General features: G+C 53.2%; 1 protein-coding gene across 3 annotated transcripts in view; it reads right to left on the minus strand.

Moving 5' to 3' along the window:
* LOC119963043 overlaps positions 1-21,573 on the minus strand; it is a 133,502-nt gene that overhangs the window by 57,196 nt on the left and 54,733 nt on the right. For all 3 annotated transcript variants that reach the window (XM_038791551.1, XM_038791552.1, XM_038791550.1), the window contains 2 exons: positions 10,659-10,805; positions 188-289 (listed from right to left, as the gene is read on the minus strand). In XM_038791551.1, the coding sequence (XP_038647479.1) occupies positions 188-289; positions 10,659-10,805 (249 nt within the window). The remainder of the gene's footprint in view (positions 1-187; positions 290-10,658; positions 10,806-21,573) is intronic.

Genomic DNA, 21,573 nt, shown 5'->3' on the forward strand with positions numbered 1-21,573 from the left:
GGACTAGGATGAGTAGGTTCTTTGGGGGTGAGGACAGGTGCACCAGGTGTTCGGGGAGTCCAGCGAATCATGCCCATATGTTCTGGGCTCTAACTCTTTAGAAAATAGTGTATTCTTAGCAAACCAATGTAGACACCCAATATAAATTCAATGCCACAAACTTTAACAATTAACTAAGATGTCAAACCTTGAAAAATCGTTCTAGTGTATGGAGATCACATTTCCTTGTTTCCAATTGTTGTCTCAAAATAATTCTTTCATGAGCAAGTGATAAACTCAAGGAAGAACTCTGCAAAGAAAATTAAAACAATTGTTATTTTGAAATATTTTTCTAATTCTAATCAAATTGCTATGAGGACAAGTAATTTAATAGAATCATAGAATTTACAGTGCAGAAGAAGGCCATTCGGCCCATCGAGTCTGCACCGGCCATTGGAAAAAGCACCCACGCTTCCACCCTATCCACGTAACCGAGTCACCCCACCTAACCTTTTGGATACTAAGGGATAATTTATCATGGCCAATCTACCAAACCTGCACATCTTTGGACTGTGGGAGGAAACCGGAGCACCCGGAGGAAACCCATGCAGACACAGGGAGGAAGTGCAAACTCCACACAGACAGTGACCCGAGGACAGAATTGAACCCGGGCTCCTGGAATGTGAGGCAGCAATGCTAACCACTGCGCCACCGTGTCACCCTTTCTTTGATTTATTTTGAGTGAGACGTGGTTTCAAAAATGGCAATTTATCTTCATTTCAGATTGAACATATATTTATAGGCCAGGACATCCGATGGCGGCCATGAGCTGATCAGTCACACACAAGGTGCCTCCTGCTTGGAGGCTGAGGTACTGACCCATTCTACCAGGTTTATGGCCGTTTTGGTGAGAAACAGAACAAGGCAATTTAAGCTTGTTGATTTCTCCTCTGATGTGGGATGTCAGTGGGTTGTAATCCCAGGTTTAAATCGAATAAAGCTCCCGCTCAAGAGTTGGATGACCCTCGTGGCGCAGTGAAGGAAGATATGACGGAACCTGCTGTGGTGTCACCACTGCCTATGAAGCAGTTAATGGAGTTTATTCCAGGGTAATTTAAGAAGCACCGGTGGGAAATGTGAGCAGTATCTGTGACCAGCTTGTGCTTACTCAATGTGATTCCACAAATCTTTTCACAGGTATTCAAATTGCAGGAGGGTGGGGGGGGGGGGAGACACATCCTTGTTCCCTTTCCCAGCAGTGTCAATTCACTGATGGCTATGAAACGGTTACTGTCTGCCTCCTGCCGATACTAGAATTGTTAAATTGCTCTCGGGCAGTATGGTTAGCGAGTCTCCATTTTGTTTTTTAGTTTTATCGTGTTAAAGTGGGCACTGCACCGGTTAATGGCAATGGTTGGAGTTGGTAGGGCTGCTGTATTTACACTGATATACATAGTGGTTATTTATATTTTGGTTACAGTTTTCCCGCCTGCTCGTGGATCTCATGATGGAAATGAGGAGATTCGAACAGCCAACTCCACTGCCACAAAGAAGTGTACCACGTGCTTCTGTAAACTGATGTTCTTGTGGCATTTGTTATAGAACATAGAACATACAGTGCAGAAGGAGGCCATGCGGCCCATCGTGTCTGCACCGTCCCACTTAAGCTCTCACTTCCACCCTATCCCCGTAACCCAATAACCCCTCCTAACCTTTTTTGGTCGCTCAGGGCAATTTATCATCGCCAATCTGCCTAACCTGCACGTCTTTGGACTGTGGGACGAAACCGGAGCACCATGGGGAAACCCACGCAGACACGGTGAGAATGTGCAGACTCCGCATAGACAGTGACCCAGCAGGGAATCGAAACTGGGACCCTGGCACAGTGAAGCCACAGTGCTAATCACTTGTGCTACCGTGCCGCCCACCACTGTTATTGTGCTGCAACTGCTTCACAGCACCAGGGTGCCAGGTTCGGTTCCCGGCTTCCTCCCACGAGTCCCGAAAGACGTGCCTGTTAGATGAATTGAACATTCTGAATTCTCCCTCTGTGTACCCAAACAGGCACCAGAATGTGGCAACTAGAGGCTTTTCACATGTGACTGGATTGCAGTGTTGATGTAAGCCCATTTGTGACAACAATAAAGACCATTATTTTATAAATGCAAGAGGACCTGTCATTTCATAGAATCCATAGAATTTACAATGCAGAAGGATGTCATTTGGCGCATCAGGTCTGCACCCGCTCTTAGAAAGAGCACCCTACCCAAGCCCACACCTCCACCCTATTCCCATAACCCAGTAACCCCACCCAACACTAAGGGCAATTTTGGACACTAAGGGCAATTTAGCATGGCCAATCCACCTAACATGCACATCTTCGAACTGTGGGAGGAAACCAGAGCACCCGGAGGAAACCCACGCACACACGGGGAGAACGTGCAGACTCCGCACAGACAGTGACCCAAGCCAGGAATCGAAATTGGGACGCTGGAGCTGTGAAGCAATTGTGCTAACCACTGTACTAACATGCCCAACACTGCCCAGGGGGGTCGAGGCAGTAGTAGCTCCTCTTCATGCCCAGTGAAGCAGTTGAGGCTCCTTCATTACATGTTTTTAAGGTAAAGATAGATAGTTATTTGAAGAATAAAGGGATTAAGGGTTATGGTGTTCGGGCCGGAAAGTGGAGCTGAGTCCACAAAAGATCAGCCATGATCTAATTGAATGGCGGAGCAGGCTCGAGGGGCCAGATGGCCTACTCCTGCTCCTAGTTCTTATGTTCTTATGGGGCTTTGGAGAGGGAGGAGAAGTGAATAGAGTCCCAGGACATGATAATTCGGGAGGTGGAAAGGAAAAGGCGATCTTTGATCACAATCGTGTCGCTGTAGGCAGAGGTACAAAATACTGGTGGAGGTCCACGAAGTATTGAAGGCCAGAGTGGACAATCCGGAGAATTGATCCAGGCTTCAAAATTTAGGAATAGTTGGACTGCTGGAGGGGGTTAAAGGCACGAGACCACCATCTATGTGGCGAAGATGTTCGGGAAGCTGGTTGGCGAAGATGTTCGGGAAGCTGGTTGGCGAGGATGTTTTCAAGAAGCCCCCCAGGTGGATCAGGTCCACTGGTCACTGCATCAGGGACAGAGAGCTGGAGAAGTCTGGTTGCACAAGTAACAGGAGAAGGAGCGAATTTTGAGGTGGGCAAAGGCCACGTGAGACTGCAGTTGGGAGGGTATCCGATCCACATTTATCAGGGAGTTGGGGCAGAACATGGCCAAACATCGAGCAGACTTCAAAAGGCCAAGTCGGCATTCTTGAGGAGTAAGTTCGATTCGGGTGCTCTACCCCGGCAAAAACTTTGGGTCACAGTCAAAAACAAAGAACATAATTTTAATCCACCAGAGGAGGTGAATTACTTTGGTAGGATTGCTGGGGATTGTGGGGGCGGTATATTCTGCGATAGTGAAAACGGATTATGCGCCACATAATGTGGATGTGATGTTAGAAACAGGTCACGGTGGCCCCATGGAGATTAGATTCAACACTCCTGGTGGACAAGAAGTTTTGTGAAAAGTTAGCCATAGAAAACTATGTGGAGTTTAACCAGAATAGGGAGGTAATGTCCTCCACGTTTAGTGAAGCGCTGAAGGCGGTGAATAGAGTGGAGGTAATATCTTATAAACCACAGAGGCACCAGGTCAGAAGGATGCAAATTCAGAGATTGGTTGATGATACTTTGAAAGCGGATCAGCAGTATTCAGTGGCTCCACAAAACAACTGTTAGCGGAAAGGGGTTGCAGGTGCAATTCGATCTGGTATTGATAGGGAAGGTGGTGAACCAGTTTACATTTAGTTTTTAAAATTTGTTTACGGGATATGGCTGTCGCTGGGTAGGCCAGCATTTATTGCTCATCCTGTCCGTCACGGGGTGTATTCTACGAGTATGGGGAGAAGGTGAGCCGTCTGTTAGCACACCAGTTGAGGTGACAGGCACAGCTACACAAGAGATAGCTCAGAATAGGGACTGGGGTGGGGGGCGCGCATGTGGAGGCGGTTTGTTGGTGACGGCTCTGGATAAGACCAAGACCACTGGAGCATTTGAGGCATTTTACCACGAGCTGCAAAGGTCTGAGACGTGGCAGAGGAAGACTCAGAGATGGAGCAATTTTTAGGCAGCTGGACTTTCTGGAGGTGAAGAGGGGGAGGGGACAGGGATTGGAGGCGCCATTGGGACTCCGGGAGATAATGGAGTGCATTGGTTCGATGTGACCGGGGAATGACCCGGGGTCTAATGGAATTTTCTAAGCAATTTGCAGCGGCGCTGGCACCATTTCTATTGGGGATGTATAACGATTCATTGTCACTGGCGCAGGCGTCCATCTCCCTGATCCCAAAAAAGGATAAGGATCCGGTGGAATGTGGGTCCCGTGGTCCCATTTCCTTGTTGAAGGTGCTACCAAAGGTCCTGGTGAGGTGTTTGGAGGGGTGAGTTTCGGAGGTGGTCTCCGAGGATCACACTGGCTTTGTCATGAGGTGACAGTTGTCGAGTAACATCAGACGGATTTTGAATGTGATCATAGCATCATCTAGGGGGAAGGTTCCAGAAGTAATTATTTCTATGGATGCAGAGAAGGTGTTCGATCGGGTGGAATGGAGGTTCCTTTTTTGAAACCCTGGCGCGATTTAGGTTCGGGCGATGTTTATCTCCTGGATGAGATTGTTATATAACGCCTACACAGCGAATGTTAGGACAAATGCGGTGAGTTTGGGATACTTCCGGCTGCACAGGGGCACGAGACAGGGATGCCCATTGTTTCTGTTGCTGTTTCCACTTGCTATTGAACCCCTGGCCATCGCACTTAGGTCATGGGGCAGCACGGTAGCATGGTGGTTAGCACAATTGCTTCACAGCTCCAGGGTCCCAGGTTCGATTCCCGGCTTGGGTCATTGTCCGTGCAGAGTCTGCACGTTCTCCCCGTGTGTGGGTTTTCTTCGGGCGCTCCAGCTTCCTCCCACAGTCCAAAGATGTGCAGGTTAGGTGGATTGGCCATGGTAAATTGCCCTTAGAGTACAAAACTGCCCTTAGTGTTGGGTGTGGTTACTGGGTTATGGGGATAGGGTGGAGGTGTGGGCTTGAGTATGGTGCTCTTTCAAAGAGCCGGTGCAGACTCAATGGACCGAATGACCTCCTTCTGCACTGTAAATTCTATGAAATCTAAGGAATGGAGAGGCATTGAAAGGAGGGGTTTGAGAACATAGGGTGTCCCTTTGTGCGGACGATTTGTTGCTGTACATTTCAGACCCTTTCTTGTGCATGGGGAAGATAATGCAGTTGTTAAGGAAGTTTGGATCCTTCTCAGGGTACAAATCTAATGTGGACAAGTGCAAGGTCTTCCCGGTAAATTCCCTGGGTAGGGAATTTGGGCAGACTTGGGAACCTTACCATTCAAATTGGCCAGAACAAAATTCAGGTAACTTGGTATTCAGGTGGCTCATGAGCAGGTCATGATGCACAAATTGAATTTGGCGAGTCTGGTGGAGGAGGTGAGAGGAGATCTGAAGAGGTGGGATGTTCTCCCATTCTCCTTGGTGGTAGAGTACAGATGATAAAAATTAACATTCTCCCGAGTTTCCTGTTCGTGTTTCAGTCTCTCATGATCTTCCCCCCTCAGGCATTTTTGTGAGCGTGGATAAATTAATTTCAGCATTTGTGAGGGCAGGTAAGGCACCCAGGATCTGGAGAGCCTTCTTGCAGAGGGGACGCCGATCGGTGGGTGGGTGGAGATTAGGTTCGCAGGGCTGGAGGAAAAATACCAGATCCTGAGGGGGAGCGGATTTAGGTATACGCACGTGCGGGTCTTTGGTGCAAAGAGTTTTCTTTGTTCCCTCAGCTGCCGAGGCATAGATTGATGGATAGATTGTTTCATGAGATGAGCTGGGGGAAGAGAAGACCTCTGATACATATGGTGGTTACTGGACACAGGGAAGACTCCACTAGAACATAGAACATTACAGCGCAGTACAGGCCCTTCGGCCCTCGATGTTGCGCCGGTCTGTGAAACCACTCTAAAGCCCATCTGCACTATTCCCTTATCATCCATATGTCTATCCAATGACCATTTGAATGCCCTTAGTGTTGGCGAGTCCACTACTGTTGCAGGCAGGGCATTCCACGCCCTTACTACTCTCTGAGTAAAGAACCTAACTCTGACATCTGTCCTATATCTATCTCCCCTCAATTTAAAGCTATATCCCCTCGTGCTAGACATCACCATCCGAGGAAAAAGGCTCTCACTGTCCACCCTATCTAATCCTCTGATCATCTTGTATGCCTCAATTACGTCACCTCTTAACCTTCTTCTCTCTAACGAAAACAGCCTCAAGTCCCTCAGCCTTCCCTCATAAGATCTTCCCTCCATACCAGGCAACATTCTGGTAAACCTCCTCTGCACCCTTTCCAATGCTTCCACATCCTTCCTATAATGCGGCGACCAGAATTGCACGCAATACTCCAAATGCGGCCGCACCAGAGTTTTGTACAGCTGCAACATGACCTCATGTCTCCGAAACTCAATCCCTCTACCAATAAAAGCTAACACACCGTACGCCTTCTTAACAACCCTCTCAACCTGGGTGGCAACTTTCAGGGATCTATGTACATGGACACCGAGATCTCTGCTCATCCACACCACCAAGAATCTTACCATTAGCCCAGTACTCTGTCTTCCTGTTATTCCTTCCAAAATGAATCACCTCACACTTTTCTGCATTAAACTCCATTTGCCATCTCTTAGCCCAGCTCTGCAGCTTATCTATGTCCCTCTGTAACTTGTAACATCCTTCCGCACTGTCCACAACTCCACCAACTTTAGTGGCATCTGCAAATTTACTCACCCATCCTTCTACGCTCTCCTCCAGGTCATTTATAAAAATGACAAACAGCAGTGACCCCAAAACAGATCCTTGTGGTACACCACTAGTAACTGAACTCCAGGCTGAACATTTCCCATCACAGTGTCTCAAGTCTGAGTATGTTAATTATTAGGGGTGCTATCTCATTAAACTGCGGTTATGTTTTTGGATGTGGTTTGTTGGTGCAGTGAATGGTGACTTGTCACATGGAAGGTATAACCTTGCTTGCCTGAATGGGGGAAGACTCAGTTTGAGCATTTCCTCGGATGAACCAAAGCACATGGAGAGGCCGAGCACAAGGCAATGGCAACAATGAGTGTAAGAAGATGCCATACCAATGTGGGCATGAATTACTTTGGTGCAGTCATTTCAAGGGCATTAAGGCTGTTGGATATGGGTGTGAATTAGGGCATCTCAAGCCTCCCCTATGTCTTACAATGACTCTGGCCTCTGGTATAGGAGGCCTATCATGTTAAGAATTGGGAAGAATTAAGATTAAAAAATGAAATTGGGATAAAATAAAATTAAAAGGGGTGTTGGTATCGGAAGTTGTAAGAAGGAATTTTGATATGCAAATAAGCATATCAGTGAGAAAAGCAATTTTTTACTATGTGACTCAGGGAAATCAATGGGGTGTAGATGAGGTAACTTCAAAGTGGGGAGATAGGAAACTGACACATATATGCTAAAAGCTAGATCCACTGGGTGGGTAACATCAAAGGGGAAGAATGATATATCCAAAGCCCAATACCTGGAGAGAGGGACACAGTATCAGCTACTATCACAGCCACATCCAACTGAAGAATCAGTCTCCCGAAAACAAATTATTGCTACATGAGCAGCCGGTTAAGATCTAAAACTTAAACCGAGACGATTTTGCCTTCACTGAAACTGAAGACGATTTTACCAAACATGGGCGAAATTCTCCGACCCCACGCAGGGTCGGAGAATCGGCCGGCAGCGGCGTTAATCCCGCTCCCGCAGGGTTTTTAATTCTCTGACTGGCCAAAAACCGGCGCTGTGCAAATCCAGGCCGGCAGCCTCTGAAAACAGCTGGCGCCGGCGGGATGTCATTATATTTTTGTTTCCACAAATCTCCGGCCCGAATGGGCCGAAGTCCCGCCGACGTGGCCACAGGTCACGTCGGTGAAAATCACAGTACCTTTAAAACGGCGTCAACCATTGATGATGGTTGGTGCCGTTCAGTGTCGGGGGGGGGGGGGGGGGGGGGGGGGGGGTGGGGGGGGGGGGGGGGGGGTTGCGGCATGGGGGGGTGGGTTGCGGCATCGGGGGGGGGGGTTGCGGCATCGGGGGGTTGCGGCATCGGGGGGGGTTGCGGCGGCATCGGGGGGTGGCAGCAGCGGGGGGGGTTTGCAGGCAACCCATCGGGGGGGGTTGCGGCATAGATAAAAATCGGGGGGGGGTTTGCGGCATCGTGGGGGTGGCATCATCGTGGGGGTGTATGCTGCATGGGGGGGGGTTGCGGCAATCGGGGGGGGTTGCGGCATAAGGTGGGGGTGTTGCGGCATTGGGGGGGTTTGGGGGCAGCGGCGTGCAGAGAGGGGGGGCGACGGATTCCCAGGGACATGCAACCGTCGCCCCCAACCCTCTGTACGCCGCTGCCCGCCCCTCTTTAAAGCCGCTGCCCCATACCCCAACCCACCCCCCTCACCACCCCCTACCGCCCTCCACCGCCCCTACCCCCTCTCCCACCACCCCTACTCCCCCACCACACCCACCCCCCCCCCCCCCCCCCCCCACCCCCCCTCCCCACCACCCCTACCCCCCTCCAACGCCGCCCCCCCCCCCATCTCTCGCAACGCCGCAACCCCCCACCCCTCAACGCCGGGTCCCCCCCCCCTCAACGCCGGGTCCCCCCCCCCTCAACGCCGGTACCCACACCCCGTCCCCCTCCCTCTGAAGGCCGGTACCCACACCCCCCCCCCTCCCTCTGAAGGCCGGTACCCACACCCCCCCCTCTCTCCTCCTCCCCCCCTTCCTTCCTCCTCCCCCCCTTCCTTCCTCCTCCCCCCCTTCCTTCCTCCTGCCCCCTTCCTTCCTCCTGCCCCCTTCCTTCCTCCTCCCCCCCTTCGTTCCTCCTCCCCCTTCCTTCCTCCTCCCCCTTCCTCCTCCCCCCTTCCTTCCTCCTCCCCCCTTCCTTCCTCCGTTAGTGGGGGGGGTGCGGCGTTACTGGGGGGTGGGGGGGTGCGGCGTTGGAGGGGGGTAGGGGTGGGGAAGGGGGTAGGGGTGGTGAGGGGAGGTGGTTGGGGTAGGGGGCAGCTGCGTGCAGAGGGGGGGCGATGGTGCGTTGGCCCCGGGCATCCGTCGCCCCCCCCTCTCTGCACGCCGCTGCCCCCAACCCCCCCCCCCCATGCCGCAACCCCCCCGATGCCGCAATCCCACCCGATGCCGCAACCCCCCCCGATGCCGCAACCCCCCCCCCCGATGCCGCAACCCCCCCCCCCCCCCCCCCAAATGCCGGGTCTGTCTCTCTCCTCCTCCCCCCCCCCCCCCCCCCCCCGCAAATGCCGGTCTGTCTCTCTCTTCCCCCCCCCCCCCCCAAATGCCGGGTCTGTCTCTCTCCTCCCCCCCCCCCCCCAAATGCCGGGTATGTCTCTCTCTCTCTCCCCCCCCCCCCCCAAATGCCGGGTCTGTCTCTCACCCCCCCCCCAAAATGCCGGTCTGTCTCTCTCCTCCTCCCCCCCCCCCCCCCCCAAATGCCGGGTCTGTCTCTCTCCTCCCCCCCCCCCCCCCCCCCCAAATGCCGGTCTGTCTCTCTCCTCCTCCCCCCCCCCCCAAAATGCCGGTCTGTCTCTCTCCTCCTCCCCTCCCAAAATGCCGGTCTGTCTCTCTCCTCCTCCTCCCCCCCCCCCCCCCCCCAACGCCGGTCTGTCTCTCTCCTCCTCCCCCCCCCCCCCAAAATGCCGGTCTGTCTCTCTCTCCCCCCCCCCCCCCCCCAAACGCCGGGTCAGTCTCTCTCCTCCTCCTCCTCCCCCCCCCAAAAAAAACGCCGGGTCTCACCACTTCCGCAGCTGGTGAAACTGACGCGTATCGCGTCAGTCAGCTGCTGGCCCCTCCGGGAACGGAGAATCGCCGCCTAAAAGAAGGCCCCCACGCCGGAGTCATCTACACCAATTTTGCTCGCCGGAAATCGGCGTTACGACGGTCTGCAGAGAATTGCGCCCCATATGTGGTAATTATTTGCTGGATTTAGCTCATAGAGTTATAAAATATTGGATGTTGTTTGGGAACAAAGAGGTGTCTCAGAGTTCAGGAAACGTAAGTAGTTCGGAAAGAAGGGGTAATGTCATGTAATACTGCATGTGTATAGCCTTACAACGTGATTACATTTTGTAGTTTGTTCTAGTCCTTCTTGTGTATTTTTTTAACTTTTAAGTTAATAAATATTATTTATTAATTGATCACACAATGATGGCACTATTCCTCCCTGGTTTCCATACATTTTCTCACATTGTACCAAATTGAAAATATATGCCACTAAGAATTGGGGTTCCAAGGTTACCTTATGGGTTTGGGATATCCTCACATTTGGCATCAGCAGGATTCTTATCAATCATTCTGACCTGCCAATTTTGCCCCTCCTCTAAATCTTTCCTCATTAAATTCTGATATTTCAAAGAGAAAGTCTCCCAAGAATACAGACAAAAGATGGAAAACTACTTTGATTTTGAAGTATGAGAAAGTACTTTTTACCAGTACAGCTTTATTTCAAACGACAAATATAAACTAAATAAAAGCAAAAATTACCTTTTCTGCGTATGTGACAAGAAATAGCTTTTGGTCTTGCTGATTCTCCAGACATCGGTCAAGAAAGCCACTTTGAACCAGGAATTCTTTCACTTCTTTTTCACTTGTTTTGAAAGAGTAGTCTGAGATGTACAAAATCGAATTAACCTGCAAATCAAATAATGACTCAGATTTGGAATGTGCACATTTACAGAGAATATATAATGAACAAAGTACAGGAGCACATTCAGTGCAGTTAACCAACTTTATCCCTTCAACCAGAACTCCGGAAAAGCTTTACAATTGGGGAGTGAATATTGCCAAAGAGAACTGCTGATTTTCAAAGATTTGGCCTGTGTTCATGGAGGGAGAGCACATCATGAAGCTGGGGTAGAGAGAGCACAGGGACAGAGCAGAGAGAGAGCACAAGCAAGGAGTGGAGAGAGATAGCACTAGGGAAAGAGCAGAGAGAGAGAGAGCACAGGGAGAGATAGCACAGGGAGAATGCGGAGAGAGAGCACAGGGAAAGAGCAGAGAGCGGGAGAGCTGTGAAGCAATTGTGCTAACCACAATGCTACCGTGCTGCCCACGCTATGTTCTATGTCTATGTAAGAGAGAACACATGGAAAGAGCAGAGAGAGAGCACAGCATGATGAAAGAGCAAAGAAAGAGCACAGCAGGAGGACAGAGTGGAAAGAGAGTACAGGAAGTAAGCAGAGAGAGAACAGGGAGAGAGAGAATGGCATGAGTACAGAGCGGAGAGCGAGAGCGGAGAGAGTGCACAGGGAGCAAACAGATAGAGCGCAGGGAGAGAGCACAGGAAAGAGTGAAGAGTGAGCACAGGGAAAGAGGGGCAGCATGGTAGTACAAGTGGCTAGCACTGTGGCTTCACAGCGCTGGGGTCCCAGGTTTGATTCCCCGCTGGGTCACGTCTGTGCGGAGTTTGCACGTTCTCCCCATGTCTGTGTGAGTTTCCTCCGGGTGCTGCGGTTTCCTCCCACATTCCAAAGACCAACAGGTTAGGTGGATTGGCCATGATAAATTGCCCTTGGTGACCAAAAATGGTTAGGTGGGGTTAGTGGGTTACGGGAATAGGGTGGAAGTGAGGGTTAAATGGGTCGGTGCAGACTCGATGGGCTGAATGGCCTCTTTCTGCACTGTATAGGCAATGGCATGAGAAGAGAGCGCAGAGCAGCATGGGGAGCAAGTGCAGCACGGGGGAGCGAGTGCAACATTGGGAGAGTGCAGCATGGGGAGCGAGTGCAGCATGGGGAGCGAGTGCAGCATGGGGAGCGAGTGCAGCATGGGGAACGAGTGCAGCATGGGGAGCGGGTGCAGCATGGGGAGCGGGTGCAGCATGGGGAGCGGGTGCAGCATGGGGAGCGGGTGCAGCATGGGGAGCGGGTGCAGCATGGGGAGCGGGTGCAGCATGGGGAGCGAGTGCAGCATGGGGAGCGAGTGCAGCATGAGGAGCGAGTGCAGCATGGGGAGCGAGTGCAGCATGGGGAGCGAGTGCAGCATGGGGAGCGAGTGCAGCATGGGGAGCGGGTGCAGCATGGGGAGCGGGTGCAGCATGGGGAGCGAGTGCAGCAAGGGGAGCGAGTGCAGCAAGGGGAGCGAGTGCAGCATGGGGAGCGAGTGCAGCATGGGGAGCGGGTGCAGCATGGGGAGCGAGTGCAGCAAGGGGAGCGAGTGCAGCATGGGGAGCGAGTGCAGCATGGGGAGCGGGTGCAGCATGGGGAGCGAGTGCAGCAAGGGGAGCGAGTGCAGCATGGGGAGCGAGTGCAGCATGGGGAGCGAGTGCAGCATGGGGGGAGTGCAGCATGGGGAGCGAGTGCAGCATGGGGGGAGTGCAGCATGGGGAGCGAGTACAGCATGGGGGGAGTGCAGCATGGGGGGAGTGCAGCATGGGGGGGAGTGCAGCATGGGGGGGAGTGCAGCATGGGGGGGGTGCAGCATGGGGGGGGGAGTGCAGCATGGGGAGAGTGCAGCATGGGGAGCGGGTGCAGCATGGGGAGCGAGTGCAGCATGGGGAGCGAGTGCAGCATGGGGAGCGAGTGCAGCATGGGGAGCGAGTGCAGCATGGGGAGCGAGTGCAGCATGGGGAGCGAGTGCAGCATGGGGAGCGAGTGCAGCATGGGGAGCGGGTGCAGCATGGGGAGCGGGTGCAGCATGGGGAGCGGGTGCAGCATGGGGAGCGGGTGCAGCATGGGGAGCGGGTGCAGCATGGGGAACGGGTGCAGCATGGGGAACGGGTGCAGCATGGGGAGCGGGTGCAGCATGGGGAGCGGGTGCAGCATGGGGAGCGGGTGCAGCATGGGGAGCGGGTGCAGCATGGGGAGCGAGTGCAGCATGGGCAGCGGGTGCAGCATGGGCAGCGAGTGCAGCATGGGGAGCGAGTGCAGCATGGGAACAGCGCCGGCCCTAGGGTTGCTGGCGCCACGGGCAAGCTGAACTTCGGTGCCCTTCGGGGGGGGGGGGGGGGGGGGGGGAGAGAGAGGCGGGGGGGGGGGAGGGGGGGGGGGGCGGAGGGGGCCCGAGGGTGGGGGGGGGCAGAGGGGGCCCGAGGGGGGGGGGGCGGAGTGACCACCGGCAAGCCTGGATCTATCCGCCATGTTTGTGCGGGGCGGCCTGAGGGAGGGTGGCCACCGCGCATGCGCTGGTTGGCACCGGCCCAACTGCGCATGCGCGGGACCCGCACTCCTTGATGGCGCCCCCTAGCACATGGCGCCCCGGGCGACTGCCCGAGTTGCCGGTACCTTGAGCCGGCCCTGCATGGGAGCGAGTGCAGCATGGGGAGCGAGTGCAGCATGGGAGAAAGTGCAGCATGGGGAGCGAGTGCAACATGGGGAGCGAGTGCAACATGGGGAGCGAGTGCAGCATGGGGGGAGTGCAGCATGGGGGGAGTGCAGCATGGGGAGAGTACAGCACAGGGAGAGAGTGCAGCACGGGGAGAGAGTGCAGCACGGGGAGAGAGTGCAGCACGGGGAGAGAGTGCAGCACGGGGAGAGAGTGCAGCACGGGGAGAGAGTGCAGGACGGGGAGAGAGTGCAGCACGGGGAGAGAGTGCAGCACGGGGAGAGAGTGCAGCATGGGGAGAGAGTGCAGCACGGGGAGAGAGTGCAGCACGGGGAGAGAGTGCAGGACGGGGAGAGAGTGCAGGACGGGGAGAGAGTGCAGCACGGGGAGAGAGTGCAGCACGGGGAGAGAGTGCAGCACGGGGAGAGAGTGCAGCACGGGGAGAGAGTGCAGCACGGGGAGAGAGTGCAGCACGGGGAGAGAGTGCAGCACGGGGAGAGAGTGCAGCACGGGGAGAGAGTGCAGCACGGGGAGCGAGTGCAGCACGGGGAGAGAGTGCAGCATGGGGGGAGTGCAACATGGGGAGCGAGTGGAGCATGGGGAGCGAGTGCAACATGGGGAGCGAGTGCAACGTGGGGAGCGAGTGCAACATGGAGAGCGAGTGCAGCATGAGGAGAGTGCAGCATGGGGGGAGTGCAACATGGGGAGAGTGCAGCATGGGGAGAGTGCAGCATGGGGAGCGAGTGCAGCATGGGGGGAGTGCAGCATGGGGAGAGTGCAGCATGGGGAGAGAGTACAGCATTGGGGGAGTGCAGCATTGGGGAGAGAGCAGCATGGGGAGAGAGTACAGCACGGGGAGAGAGTACAGCACGGGGAGAGAGTACAGCACGGGGAGAGAGTACAGCACGGGGAGAGAGTACAGCACGGGGAGAGAGTACAGCACGGGGAGAGAGTACAGCACGGGGAGAGAGTACAGCACGGGGAGAGAGTACAGCACGGGGAGAGAGTACAGCACGGGGAGAGAGTACAGCACGGGGAGAGAGTACAGCACGGGGAGAGAGTACAGCACGGGGAGAGAGTACAGCACGGGGAGAGAGTACAGCACGGGGAGAGACTGCAGCACGTGGAGCGAGTGCAGCATGGGGAGCGAGTGCAACATGGGGAGTGAGTGCAGCATGGGGAGAGTACAGCATGGGGAGAGATTACAGCACGGGGAAGAGTACAGCACAGGGAGAGTACAGCATGGGGAGAATGCAGCATGGGGAGAGAGGAGCATGGGGAGAGAGGAGCATGGGGAGAGTACAGCATGAGGAGAGAGGAGCATGAGGAGAGTACAGCATGGGGAGAGAGGGGCATTGGGAGGGAGGAGCATGGGGAGAGAGGATCATGCGGAGAATACTGCCTGTAGAGTGCAGAACAGCTTCAGCCAAACCTCTGAATGCCGAGGGTGCTCAAGCAGGAGTGACGCAAAGTCACCTTGCTGCCCCGGCTCAGACTGCTAGCTTTTAATTCCAGTTTGCAAGACTGCCTAGCTGTCTACTCTCTGTGCTAAGGCACCAACTTTGGGGGGTTAGAATGGGCCCTTGGAGTACCAATCTGCTATTCCATTTCTCTCTTTCAAGATGACAGTATTGATGATCTCAATGCTCCCCTCGCCATTACTCTTGCTGCTCTCTGTCTGCCATCCAGGCCATACCACTGCTGCACATTGTGAGATGAAACAGGGTCGCCCAGGTCCAGATCTACTCATATTCTTCCTCCAAGACCTTCTACAGACTCCGAACTGGAACTGAGCTGCCTTTCCCCAGGCATGCTTCAACCATTGGGGAAACACTCTGAAAGAACACTAATGAAAATGAAAATCGCTTGTCACGAGTAGGCTTCAATGAAGTTACTGTGAAAAGCCCCTAGTCGCCACAGTGTGAATTACATCAACCACAGTTACAGTGCAGAACAAGGGGCCAAACAAAGCAAATACATGAGCAAGAGCAGCATAGGGAGTTGTGAATAGTGTTCTTACAGGGAACAGATCAGTCTGAGGGGGAATTATTCAGGAGTCTTATAGCTGTGGGGAAGAAGCTGTTCCTATCTCTGGATGTGCGGGTCTTCAGATTTCTGTACCTTCTGCCTGATTGAAGGGTCTGGAAGAAGGTAATGCCTGGATGGGAGGGGACTCTGATAATGCTGTCTGCCTTCCTGAGGCAGCGAGAGGTATAAACAGAATCAATGTGGGGGTGGCAACCTTGTGTGATGCTTTGGGCTGAATTCACCACACACTGCAGTTTCTTGCGATCTTGGACCAAGCAGTTGCCATACCAAGTTGTGATGCAGCCGGATAGGATGCTCTCTACCGGACATCTGAAGAAGTTTTTGAGAGTCGATGCAGACATGCCAAATTTATTTAGCTTCCGGCAGCTTTGCTGTGGTTCAACTTTATTTATTTATTTTTTGTTAAAATTTAGATTACCCAATTATTTTTTCCAATTAAGGGGCAATTTAGCATGGCCAATCCACCTACTCTGCACATTTTTGGGTTGTGGGGGCGAAACCCACGCAGACACGGGGAGAATGTGCAAACTCCACACGGACAGTGACCCAGAATCGAACCTGGGACCTCAGCGCCGTGAGGCGGTTGTGCTAACCACTAGGCCACCGTGCTGCCCTAGGTTCAACTTTATTGAGACATAATTAGGTGAACTTTACTAAGTTCTCAAATAAACTTGGACATTGGTTTGCAATTTAACACAGTTTATATTACATGTGTCAAGATGTGGATGACACATTTAATTTGGTCTTCAAGCCGTTGTCCCTCACTATCCTTTGTGCCTTGTTTGTTCTGTTTCTTGATGGTCTCTATCTGCTGCACAAAAAAATGTTTTTTTTATCCTGACCTTTATCCAATTAACCCCTCCCTTTCCCCAATCATCTTTCTTTAGCCTTGAATGTGTGTGTGCATGCTTTCCTTGAGCTACTAGGAATAGTTTATGTTGCTTCTCTTGACGTCTGGAGCTTCTGGCTTGGAGACAGAGACGCTGCTGGCTGCGCCACAAGACCCCCCAATAGCTCCTGTTATTTTTGTCAATTGTATTTTTTATGTAAGTAATGCCCCTTTTATCTCAACATGTGATCGCAATGCTTTTACAAACTGGTTTCTTCTCTGATAAAGAGAGCTATTCTGCAGGCCTTCTCATACACGCAGTTTTTCAGGCACAGCCTTTTAAGGTCCCAGCTTTTTACTACGAGTAAACTTTTTATAAAATTGACACAAACTTGCAGTATCTACCTTGACATCTTTCTATGCTCTGCCCCATTTCTAAGCTGTTTCTATTTTACTACAATGCAAGGAAGGGTCTCCAATATAATCAAGTGTTAGTCAACTACAAAGTTAGGTGTTAGTTTCTTATAATGAAAGTAGATTTTAACAATTAGTATTCTGACTAGTAACCTAATAATCTTACAAAATGTATAGAACAGTTAATATTTTGTGAAGTAATGTTGATGTAAGAGTTTCTAAGCAGTTAAGTAGTGTGTTACAGAGAAGAAGATGCTAATAATGACCACTTCAACTCCTGTATCATTGATGCTCTACTCCATTCCTCCTCTATTATATAATGGGCAGGATTCTCCGTTTGCCGACGGCAAAATCGTGAAGCGCGATTGGGCGGAGAATAGCTTACGATGCCAAAATCGCGGTTGGGCGCTGGTTTGACACCAAATCGGGATGCTCCGGCACCCCAAAAATGGGGTCAATGCTTCGCTCGCTGCCCGGGTAAAGGTACAGTAGGCATATCATTAGCCAGCCTGACACCCAATGCTCCAGCGCCTCCACGAGATTTACAGCCTCCGATGGGCCGAGTTCCCGACGGCGTAGTTCACTTGTGGTTATAAAAATCGTGAACCTGGTGTCCTGGTTGCTGAGTGAGAGAGAGGAGGTAGGAAATGGCGTGGAGTGACTGCGGCTATCGGCTCGGACACCGGCCGTGCTGGCTGCGGTGGGGGGGGGGGGGGGGGTAACGCGCCTGCCAGGGCCGGTGGAGGGGCAGGGGGACAGGCCGAGAAGCCAGGGAGACCACCCCCACAGGTCTGGGGCAGTACCCAGGCACCGATGGCCATTACAGCAAATCTCCTGGGACGACCGGGCCTGGATGGGCCCGGCCACTTCTCGGGCGTCCCAGGTGGAGTGATGCCGCCCTATCCTGCCCGCTGTCTACCAGAAGCATCAGGCCAGGAGGGGGAGAGCCCAAGGTGCTGCACTGTTCCAGGCATCTCTCCTGCTGGGGTCACCGGCATGTGCCTCAGCATCTACTCTTCCCTCAGCGTGCCCGATGGCTCCCGGGCTAATCCATGGGATGGGAGTGCGAGCGGAGCCATACCCTGAGGTCCCCCCGCTACCTAGCGCTGCCAGTCCTGGAGGCCCGTTCTGCACGTTCGGGGCAATGGAGCACAGGGAGTGGACCATCTCTGTGAGGGTCTGTGCCACATCGGCCAGTGACTAACCCTGACCCTCTGGACCTGGGACACCTCCCTCTGGGAATGGGACACCTCCCTCTGGGAATGGGACACCTCCCTCTGGGACACCTCCCTCTGGGAATGGGACACCTCCCTCTGGGAATGGGACACCTCCCTCTGGGACACCTCCCTCTGGGAATGGGACACCTCCCTCTGGGAATGGGACACCTCCCTCTGGGAATGGGACACCTCCCTCTGGGAATGGGACACCTCCCTCTGGGAATGGGACACCTCCCTCTGGGAATGGGACACCTCCCTCTGGGACTGGGCCACTCTGCCCAGTATCTATGCCATGCCGGCCAGTGCCTGGGTAATGCCGACAATGTTCCCAGCCATGGCCTGCTGTGAGTGGGCCACGCTGAGGAGTGCCGCCTCTATGTCCAGGTGGTTCTGGCACATGGTTGCCTGTGAGAGGCCAGCCCTGTCCTGGGCCTCGGCCCCCGCCTGCACAGAATGCCCCAGGCCTTGCACACTCTGACCCATATCACCACCGTCGCCCCCATTGCGTCCACCGCGGACGCCACCAGTGCAGTGTCGGCCTGGGTGGCACGCATGACCGGCACCACTCGCTGCTCCTGCACGTGGACGGATTCCTCCACCTGTGCCCACAGGTGCTAGATGCTCGCCGTCATCTCCTCTTGTGGTCCCTGGCTCACTGTATCTGCACTGTGGCTGGGACTGGATGTTCCAGAAGTCCGGGACCCGTCTGGACGGCAGCTGGCTCCTGGGGCCGGTCTGCCCTCCGACCGTCTGGCCCCTTGGCTGCTCCTATCTCCCCCTGCTGTACCAGACCGACTGTGTGGTGCTCACCAGATAGTGTCCCAAGAGGCTCCTCACTAATGTGTCCAACCGAGGTGATAGCCTGTGAGACGGTGTGGGGTGTAGGAGACAGCTATGACGGAAAGTCCGTGCCCTCCTCCAACCCGAGCTCCGGGGTGTCCTGAGTCTCGGGCGGAGAGCTGGTGTTCGGGCTGCTCTCCCGGTCAGTGCTCGGCTGTGCGGGGGGCACCGGCTCTGGCACTGGCTGGGGGCGGGGTACTCCGGATGGACCGGGCTCATGTCCGGCCGGCCCTGTAAGGCACAAGATGACATGTATCCATGTATCATTAGACAGCGGGCCGGAGTGTGTGTATGTGTATGTATGGGAGGGTAGAGGGTGGGGGGGAGGGGTGAGGGATGTGTGGGAGTGGTCCACACATGTGTTGGCATGGAGGACCCAATATCCCCAGCTCCCCATGGTGGCCCATTCCCAACTGGGACAGCAGTTCCAATGCCCTTGAGCTGCATAGCTGAAAATGGAAATGGATACTCACCTCCTCCGTTCCCCACAGCAACCACTGCACCAGCTTCACAGTTTTAAAAAGGACTTAACGACGCCCATGTGATTTTTCGCTGGGGAGCCGGTTAAGACCGGCAAGGCCATTACATTCAACTTCAATCTTGCGAGTGAGATTGAAATGAATGCAAATTGGGGTTAAAGATATGCTCACCATATTTGGGTGAGATCTAGACGAGCCATCGGGAGCGGACGAGTGGGATGGCAAACTGATTGCCCGGTGAGAATCTCAATTTTGGCCTTTCCACTGTTTAACCGGTGCTCCCAGATATGTGCTGGGCGCAACGTGATGGTTAAATCATGCCCCTTATCTCTGTGGCTGTCTGCCATGTAGCTTTGTCTTCCTAGTGGCTGGGGCTGGTTTAGCTCACTGGGATAAATCATTAGCTTTTAAAGCAGGCCAGCAGCACGGTTCGATTCCTGAACCAGCTTCCCCGGACAGGCGCCGGAATGAAATGAAAATCGCTTATTGTCACGAGTAGGCTTCAATGAAGTTACTGTGAAAAGCCCCTAGTCGCCACATTCCGGCGCCTGTCCGGGGAGGCTGGTATGGGAAGCGAACCGTGCTGCTGGCCTGCTTGTCTGCTTTAAAAGCCAGCGATTTAGCCTTGTGAGCTAAACCAGCCCCTCAGCCCCTCAGCTGGGACCTTAAAAGGCTGTGCCTGAAAAACTGCGTGTATGAGAAGGCCTGCAGAATAGCTCTCTTGATCAGAGAAGAAACCAGTTTGTAAAAGCATTGCGATCACATGTTGAGATAAAAGGGGCATTACTTACATAAAAAATACAATTGACAAAAATAACAGGAGCTATTGGGGGGTCTTGTGGCGCAGCCAGCAGCGTCTCTGTCTCCAAGCCAGAAGCTCCAGACGTCAAGAGAAGCAACATAAACTATTCCTAGTAGCTCAAGGAAAGCATGCACACACACATTCAAGGCTAAAGAAAGATGATTGGGGAAAGGGAGGGGTTAATTGGATAAAGGTCAGGATAAAAAAAACATTTTTTTGTGCAGCAGATAGAGACCATCAAGAAACAGAACAAACAAGGCACAAAGGATAGTGAGGGACAACGGCTTGAAGACCAAATTAAATGTGTCATCCACATCATGACACATGTAATATAAACTGTGTTAAATTGCAAACCAATGTCCAAGTTTATTTGAGAACTTAGTAAAGTTCACCTAATTATGTCTCAATAAAGTTGAACCTAGGGCAGCACGGTGGCCTAGTGGTTAGCACAACCGCCTCACGGCGCTGAGGTCCCAGGTTCGATTCTGGGTCACTGTCCGTGTGGAGTTTGCACATTCTCCCCGTGTCTGCGTGGGTTTCGCCCCCACAACCCAAAAATGTGCAGAGTAGGTGGATTGGCCATGCTAAATTGCCCCTTAATTGGAAAAAATAATTGGGTAATCTAAATTTTAACAAAAAATAAATAAATAAAGTTGAACCACAGCAAAGCTGCCGGAAGCTAAATAAATTTGGCATGTCTGCATCGACTCTCAAAAACTTCTACAGATGTGCGATAGAGAGCATCCTATCTGACTGCATCACAGCCTGGTATGGCAACTGCTTGGTCCAAGATCGCAAGAACATAGAACAGTATAGCACAGAACAGGCCCTTCGGCCCTCGATGTTGTGCCGAGCAATGATCACCCTACTCAAACCCACGTACCCACCCTATACCCGTAACCCAACAACACCCCCCTTAACCTTACTTTTTAGGATACTACGGGCAATTTAGTATGGCCAATCCACCTAACCCGCACATCTTTGGACTGTGGGAGGAAACCGGAGCACCCGGAGGAAACCCACGCACACACGGGGAGGACGTGCAGACTCCGCACAGACAGTGACCCAGCCGGGAACCGAACCTGGGACCCTGGAGCTGTGAAGCATTTATGCTAACCACCATGCTACCGTGCTGCCCCGCAGAAACTGCAGTGTGTGGTGAATTCAGCCCAAAGCATCACACAAGGTTGCCACCCCCACATTGATTCTGTTTATACCTCTCGCTGCCTCAGGAAGGCAGACAGCATTATCAGAGTCCCCTCCCACCCAGGCATTACCTTCTTCCAGACCCTTCAATCAGGCAGAAGGTACAGAAATCTGAAGACCCGCACATCCAGAGATAGGAACAGCTTCTTCCCCACAGCTATAAGACTCCTGAATGATTCCCCCTCAGACTGATCTGTTCCCTGTAAGAACACTATTCACAACTCCCTATGCTGCTCTTGCTCATGTATTTGCTTTGTTTGGCCCCTTGTTCTGCACTGTAACTGTGGTGAATGTAATTCAC

This window comes from Scyliorhinus canicula, chromosome 3 (assembly GCF_902713615.1).
Source record: "Scyliorhinus canicula chromosome 3, sScyCan1.1, whole genome shotgun sequence".
Classification (NCBI taxonomy): domain Eukaryota; kingdom Metazoa; phylum Chordata; class Chondrichthyes; order Carcharhiniformes; family Scyliorhinidae; genus Scyliorhinus; species Scyliorhinus canicula.